This window comes from Onychomys torridus, chromosome 2 (assembly GCF_903995425.1).
Source record: "Onychomys torridus chromosome 2, mOncTor1.1, whole genome shotgun sequence".
Classification (NCBI taxonomy): domain Eukaryota; kingdom Metazoa; phylum Chordata; class Mammalia; order Rodentia; family Cricetidae; genus Onychomys; species Onychomys torridus.
This window is the reverse complement of record NC_050444.1, coordinates 27,902,027-27,910,428: the sequence shown is the minus strand read 5'-3', so window position 1 is coordinate 27,910,428 and position 8,402 is coordinate 27,902,027. Positions and strand designations below refer to the sequence as shown.

The 8,402-nt window shown below is 38.0% G+C and overlaps 1 protein-coding gene across 1 annotated transcript; it reads right to left on the bottom strand.

The window, feature by feature from the left end:
- Window positions 1-5,456: 5,456 nt before the first annotated feature.
- Window positions 5,457-5,882, bottom strand: LOC118577829 (28S ribosomal protein L42, mitochondrial-like). Its single transcript, XM_036178527.1, has one exon. It carries the CDS (start codon window positions 5,880-5,882, stop codon window positions 5,457-5,459), a length of 426 nt encoding a protein of 141 aa, XP_036034420.1.
- Window positions 5,883-8,402: the final 2,520 nt, after the last annotated feature.

The following is an 8,402-nucleotide window of genomic DNA, read 5'->3' as shown; positions in this document are numbered from 1 at the left end:
ATAGATAGATAGATAGATAAGTGATAAATAGGTTGGCAGGTAGAAGGTAGATAGATGATACATAGATAATAGAAAGACAGTAGTTGATTGATTGTTTTAAAAATTAATTAATGTAAAAAACATAATTATTTATTGTGATTATGGAAATCAGGAAACCCCACAGTAGATCATTTGAAAGCTGGAGAAACAAGGAGGCCAAAAGAATGTTTGTCCCAACTTGAAGACTCCAGAACAAAGAAGTACATGGCACACGTCCTAGTCTAAGGGTGAGAACTGAGAGCCTAGTAGTTAGTCTACTGCATGAGCCCCAACATCTGAAGTTTGAAGCTGGAATGTGGTGATATATTGTGTACTCTAATAAAATTTGCCTGGAGATCAGAGAACAGAACAAGCCACTAGATTAAACATAGATGCCAGGCAGTGGTGGCACACGCCTTTAATCCCAGCACTTGAGATCTCATGCCTCTGCTACTAGTATTTGGGAAGCACAAACACCATTAATGCCAGCACTGGGAAGAAAGTAATATGACTCAATGGAGAAAGGTATATAAGACGTGAGGAGACAGGAACTAAAGCCTTTTCGGCTAAAGCCCTTTTCAACTGGAAACCTGTTGGCTGATGACTCAGAGACATTCAGTCAGAGGATTTGTAGAATTGGCGAGGTGAGAAGCAGCTGTGGCTTGTTCTTTTGTCTCTGATCTTTCAGTATTTACCCCAATATCTGGCTCCAGATTTCTTATTAATAGACCTTTCAGATTTCGTCCATACTAGAGTTCTGGTATCTAAGAATAGAAGAGGGAAGTGTCCCCACTCTGATGGTTAGCGTCAGTTGACACTTGACACAATCCAGAGTCACCTGGGGAAAGTCTCAATGAGTAATGGTCTAGATTAGGTTAGTCTAAATCTGCCAGAGATGTTCTTAATTTTATTAATTTGGCTCGAGGTGGCTCACTGGTTATGACTGCAAGTACTGCCATTGCAGAAGACCCAAATTCTGTTCTTAGCACCCTCACCAGGGAGCTCACAATCACCTGTAACTCCTACTTCAGAGACTCTGCTGCCCTCTTCTGTCTTCTCTGGGCACCTTCTCTCTCTCTCTCTCTCTCTCTCTCTCTCTCTCTCTCTCTCTCTCTCTGTCTCTGTCTCTCTCTCTCACACACACACACACACACACACACACTCACACTCACACTTAAAAATAAAATAAATATTTAATTATCTTCATTGAAGTGGGAAGACCACTTCCCTAGAAGGGAATTCTAAGCTGTACAAAAGTGGAGAAAAGCTGCTGTGCACTAATGCATTGCTCTGTGCTCCTGACTATGGATGGAATGTGGCGAACTGCTTCCAAGTTCCTGCTGCCTGGACTTTCCTCAGCGATAGACTGCAGCCGAGAACTGTGAGCCAAATAAACTCTTTCTCCTTTAAGTTGCTCCTGTCGGGGTATTTTATCACAGTAACAGGAAACAAAACTAAAACTGTGCTTCTACTTTTTGCTCTTTCTGAACCTCTAGCCAGTTGTATTGTGCCCAACCACCCTGGCGGAAAGGGAGTAAGTGTTAGCAAAAATGTGGAGAAGAGAACCTGTGTACGACATTGATGGTGCAGCCATTATGGGAAACAGTAAGTGCCTCAAAATGTTTGGAATGCCCTTACAGTACAGTCATCTTCTGAGCTTATATCCCAGCAGTGGAGTCAGCATGTCAGAGATATTCCCATCCTCAGACTCCTTGCACAGCCAAGGAGAAAACTCAAGTACTCATCAGCAAAAGGATGTGTAACAGATCATTTCTATTGCAAAACCTCTGCTTCTGAAAAGGTCATGGTTGCTAATGTCTGTATATACTTGCTATTACATTCATTTTAAGCAATAAAAATTCTTAGATTTAAGTACCAAAATGTATGCCTCTATGCTGCCATAATGACCAGTTTTCTATAAAATCCTTTTGATAATGGCTTCTAGACTTCACAATAGGCCATAAAATAAGAGTAAAATTCTTTTTAAATAAATTAAGATATATGACATGATGTTATAAGATAGATGTATAGTAAAATAGTTACTGAGGTAAAGCAAATTAGCTTCTCCATCATTTCATAAAGCTGCAAATTTTCCCCATATGTGTTAAAAAAAAAAGCTGAAACTACTCACTTAACACAAATCCTAAATATACACCAGACAGTAACACACACATGGAATACCAACACGTGGAGGGCTGAGGCAATAGGATTAAGATTGGGGGCTGCCTGGGCTACATAGTGAGTCACAGTTCAGATTGGGCTACATAGCATGACCTTGACTCAAAGACTGAATGAAAATCCTCAATAGAACACACAATCATTAATTACGGTTCTTAGGTCTTGAATTCAGGCATCTTCACCATACCCATTTGGTGTTTTGGAGCTTTTACTAAAAGCTAAAATTAGGGAATCCCTGCCATCATCCTGACTCTGATAGCTAATGTTTTCATCCCTGTCTCTGAGTACTTGATTTCTTTCTTTTTTTCTTTCTTTCTTTCTTTCTTTCTTTCTTTCTTTCTTTCTTTCTTTCTTTCTTTTCTTTCTTTCTTTCCTTCCTTCCTTCTTTCCTTATTTCTTTTTTCTTTCTTTGTTACTTTCTTACTTTAAGATTACATATATAAATGAGAACTAACAATCCTCTTTCCGTACCTGGATTATTTCACCTTAGATGATGTCCTTTCTTATTCCCACAATCTTTGTTGCCTCTTAAATGGACTGCTCCATTTACTCTTTAACCTTATAAAGGGTGGGTGCTAGAAATAATTAAAACATGGTAAGTCTTCATATGTTATTTTTATTCACTCATCACAAAAGCAAACTAACTTAGTAACCCTCTAAGTATCAGAGACTATTTCCTTTCTTAAATATGCATTAACAAGGACTCCTGAATTCTCCAACTACAGAAACTCTCCCTTATTACAGGTCACAGTGAAGGCTGTCCTACATGGTGCCCTTCCTCAAATCTATTCTGCCTGGCGTATCTCACAACCATGCAGCTCTCTACTGTGTTTACAGGTGCTAGTGGCAGTGGCTGAGATGAAGGGAGCCTCCACCACATCCACACCTCACTCTGCCCTGACTCCTTAATCTAGAAGAAGCCTCATAACTCCTAAGCAATGCCCAATACTACTTAAACAACTTTATCCCCACTTCTAAATTTTTTGGCTGCTGATAGTCAAACACTTTTCCAACTTGAATCTAGCTCCTGTGGGTTTTTTCCTCCTCAAGATAAACTATGACAGTTTAGTAGCTGACTTATCCTATTTGCCCAATGTTTTCCTAGAAACCTCAACATATCATTGGTTAATAATTCACATCTTTAAGCAACACAATTTGTGTGCCATATGCCTATTTTCTGTGAGCTATCTTATGAAAGACTCAAGTTGGCATGACTTGAGGGTTCATCACAACAGCTCTGCTGTTGGACCCCCCATGTACCTAAGGTAGAGAGCTTCATGAAAGACATTCGTTGAGGTGTACAATGGGGTCCAACATCTCTGAAAGGGGAGGAAAATGAAGCAAGACTGTCAGAACACACTACTGAACTGTGCTACATTGTAAAACAGGACCTGAGACCACACATGGAGAACTCTGAAGCTAAGCTGACCTTTTAGAATTGAGACCCTTTATAGGAAGAAAAAGCTGGTATTTCACTCAGAAACAGGCTACAGATCTAGGATTCAAGGGGTGGTGGGGGGATCCTCTTTGGACAAAACAACTGGAGATAATTTTTAGAAGTGCTTACAACCAGACACTGGATCCTTCCATGCAGAAGGGAAATTCAGCATCCTGTTCTACAGGTATGGCATAGAATCAAAGAGTTGTCTAAATTTCTAAAACACTACAATCAATTATGAAGAAGAAAGAAATGGCTTGCCTGCCTGAGCTCAATGTACAAAAGAAATCTTTGTTAGAAACTAAAGCTTACCTTGCTGGGGGGAAAAAAGTCATTCTGTTCATAGACTATGTTACACAAAACACCTTTCTGATGATTAAATGTATAGGTCAACTTGATATAGCCATAAGGTGTCTGATGTTTAACAATTGTCTTAGTTACCTTTCTATTGCCCTGAAGAAACAAACACCATGACCAAGGCAACTCGTTAAAGAAAGCATTTAATCGGGGCCTTGCTTACAGTTCAGAGGGCAAAGTCATGACTATTCCAGCAGAAAGTATGGCAGCAGGCAGGCAGCCATGCACTGGAGCAGAAGCTGAGGGCTCACATCTGATTCGCAAGCATAAGACAAACAGAGAGCTAACTGGGAGTGGCATGGGCAATTGAAATCTCAAAGCCCACCCCTAGTGACACACTTCCTAATCCTTCCCAAACTGTTCCAACAATAGGGGACCAAGTATTCAAATGTATGAGCTTATGGGGGCCGTTCTCATTCAAACCTCCACATAAGCATTACTCTGAATGTGTCTAGGTATTTCTGAATGATATTAGAATCTATACACTAAGGAGAGCAGGGTATCTTATCCAGCATCACTGGACATCATCTAATCACTTAAGGCCTCAACAGAATGAAAAGCTAGTCTGTCTCTGCCAGAAGGTCCTCCAGCTTCAACCTCAGTCTTGTACCTTTGCTCTTGGACTAGGCCCTAAGCCAGGAGCTGTCTTGTTTCTGGGGTCTCTGAACTGCTGATGTTAGGATCTTCTCAGCCTATGTAACCATGCAAGTCGATTTCTTAAGATAACAAAATAAATCAACCTTACACATGTGTTTCCCTGGAAAAGCACTCATTCTGTTTATCTAGAGAAGCTTAACTAATACAATTCACTATTGATTTTGTTAGTCATGGTGTTAAATAGCAGTTTCCTTTCGGATTCCATGTATCTAGAAGAACTTTATCAAATATAACCATCTGTTCTTTTAAGAAAGAGAAAATATATCATTGTTGCTTGTTGTATATAGATAGATTTTGGTATTCCCAGATCATTTACTCACTCAGGGGTACCCAAATAAATATTCAGCACTACATGAAATACTCATAGTGATAAAGGCAGGTTCGTCCAAATGTCTCAAAAAATACTGGGAAAAGGATGTACCTCAGTAGTAAAACATTTGCCTCACATGTACAAAGCCACAAGTTCAAATTCAAGCATAGAATGTGTAAAGCATGTGACATTATATAATATATATGTATACTATATATGCACATATTTTCTCTAGGAAGCCTCCTGTAAAAGGCTTAACAAGTGAACAACCCTTGCCTTTTCTGTAATTATCATAAATATGAGGGAACCACAAAGACAAGATTCACAACCTCACAAAAAACTTAAACAGATTTTAGTAATATTTCTTTTTTTTTTCTATGAAAGGGTATTTTTATCATTTTCTTACATAACATCTTGATGAATACACCATTTGCATTTTCTCATCTGGCAAATGAGACAAAAGCAAAATTTCCTCGATGCTTGAAAAATTGAGAGTCGTCACATGTCTTTGGGGGGATCCGGTTTCTTTCGGTGCCTGTGATACTGTCCGTGCGGGTACCAGCGATGCTTTGTGGTGAAGAACACCTTGCTGAGCTGCTCTATCATGGGGCCTTGCTCAAGTTGTTTGCTTTTTTCTTCTAATTTGGTTTTCAGCACTTGTTCATATGTTTCTTCATTATTATGCAAAATGTCTGGTTGAGGGATAGGTCTGGTGTGCTTGTAGGGCATGTCCACAGAACGGTGGTAGCACACTATTGTCCTGCCGTCGGAGGTCAAAGCCAGCTCTACCTTGCAGTTGTAGTCCACTGGAAGAGAAGAATATGTAGACTTATGACAGACACTAGATGAAGCTCCATTTTGGATTGGAAATAAATGTTTCCAGATAGTTCTGTTTGATGTCATCCATTTGACTGCTGATTTCATGATCCTTATCGGATGACTTGAAAAAGATATTGTGAGGAGAGATCGCTTCTAAAATCTGTTTCAAGGCACACAGAATTTCAATCCACAGGCCAGCCATCTTGCCTCAATCAGATTTTAGTAATATTTCTTGACTCTTCTGGTCATACTGAAGGTTTCTCTTGCTGGAAGCATAATATCCTACCTTTGGAAAGAGTTGCTGTATGCTCTGAATTCCCTCTTAGAGATGACATGCTTTAGAGGTCATAAGTTCTTTCTTTGAAATATATGAAATAGAACTTTCATTGGCCATTAGCCTGAAAGTTCTAAAAAGGTAAAATTTATGAATTATATCTTTTTCACACATTATTTTGACAATTCTAAATTTTGGGTATAGTACATGAATGTTTTGATGAACTGTATGCCTTCACCTACACTCACTGATTTTAGCATTTTGCATATATTCCTCATAGCTCTCTCCTTTCTTGCTCTTGAATAATTATATTCATATTTCATATAAATAATGAAATTTTCATAACCAATGATGTACCATTTGAAAGTTGATTACCTACATGATGTCACTTTACTTATAAGTACTTTTATGCTTGCCAACTCTAAGATTGAGAACATGGTCCTACATAAATAATAGTACAGACATCAAATATAGAAAATCCTATAGGATTTAATATATTATAATGTGCAAGTTGTGTTACAATTTCACCAAGTATCCCAAAGCGATCTTTATAGAGATTTGTTTTCTTTTTTTTTTTTTTTTTTTGGTTTTTCGAGATAGGGTTTCTCTGTGTAGCTTTGCGCCTTTCCTGGATCTCACTCTGTAGACTAGGCTGGCCTCGAACTCACAGAGATCCACCTGCCTCTGCCTCTTGAGTGCTGGTATTAAAGGCGTGCACCACCACTGCCCAGCGAGATTTGTTTTCTTGATCCAGAATCTAATCCATGATCACTCACTGCAATTACTTATCATACCACTTAATTCCTCTTCATCTAAAAATATTTCTTACTTTTCTTTGTTTTTACCATGCTCATTATTAAATGGACTCTCCCTCATAATATACATTTTTAATGTTTGGTCACCATTTGTTACATATGTTGCATAAGAATATCACATCACTGATTCAGTCTTCAGAGCATCTTCATCCCAATAGACAGTGGTGTTTGGTGTCGTCTACAAGGCTCCTCCAAGGAGAGGAGAGGAAGGCACAGGAAGAAGGAGTGACTAACATGGTGGATGCTTGAAAAAAACTACATGTAAGCCTATATTATAAAGTTGATATAATATATATTAGATACACATGTGTGTTGATATATTCTATTATAATAATTACATTATACTTTCAGATAAAAGAGTTTAATTATGGTTACCCTACACAGGGAGTGATGCTCCTCCCAGAAGCCTGGAGTTGCCAAATGCAAACCCCAGTTACAGGTGTGGAAATACTTTCTCCTGTGCAGCTAGGAAATGTGACCTATCATCTCTCTTCTTCAAATATTTATTTTACCCCAGTTCTTTATAGAGTATAACAATATTGGGTTATTTCAAAATAGAATCTAGATGTTCTCTGTGTGCATTAGACAAGGGTATAATTGCTCCTAAGTTCACTCAGTGCATAGACTGAGTTTCGATATTTCTTAGGAAATACAGATTTTTCAGGGATGAAAAAGATGGCTCAGCAGTTAAACGTGCATATTGCTCTTGCAGATGACCAGAGTTCAGTTCCCAGCACTCAGATCAGATGGATCACAACCACCTGTAACTCCAGCTCCAAGAGATCTGACAGCCTCTCTAGCCTCAGGCAACTGTAATAATATAAACATACCCTTTACAAACACACATGCATACACAAAATTTTAAAAGAACAACAAAATAATTCTTAATAAAAAATATGGGCTTTGGTATATCTTAAATCACAGAAATGTATAAGTGTAAATGTCTCTGATACTGTGAATTCATGTACCTCTAACTCTACTAACATGATAAGATTCATTTCTAGTTTCTCCAATTCCACATATGTATCTCTATTATCCCACAGAAGCCTGGACCCAAACAATGACCCAAACTCATTTTCTTAACCTTAATATATTATATAATAATATAAAAAAAAACTTTGGAATTTTCATCACTGTGCTATACAAGCAAGAAATTATTTAAAATATTAAAGATTTTCTTTAAAGATATAAAATCAAATCAATGTGTTTACAAGTTATAAATTGTTACTTAAAACCAGAATGGTCTTATTTACAAAAGGATTTAATATGCCTTATCTTGACATTATTGATAATGTAAAATACATTATAAACCCTTCAAAAGTTTACATTCCTTTGCTGGCCAGTTTTGCCTCATATTTTCATCTGTTTGAGTGTTTTCAAGACCTGTGGTCAGATATGAAGTCATACAAAACAAATGTATACTGCATTTCCTAAAGAGATGCCTGTGAACACACCACACCCCTATGATATTCACCAAGTGGTTATATACAAAGAGACACCACTGGGACCCAGCCTTAAAACTAGATTGAACAAACA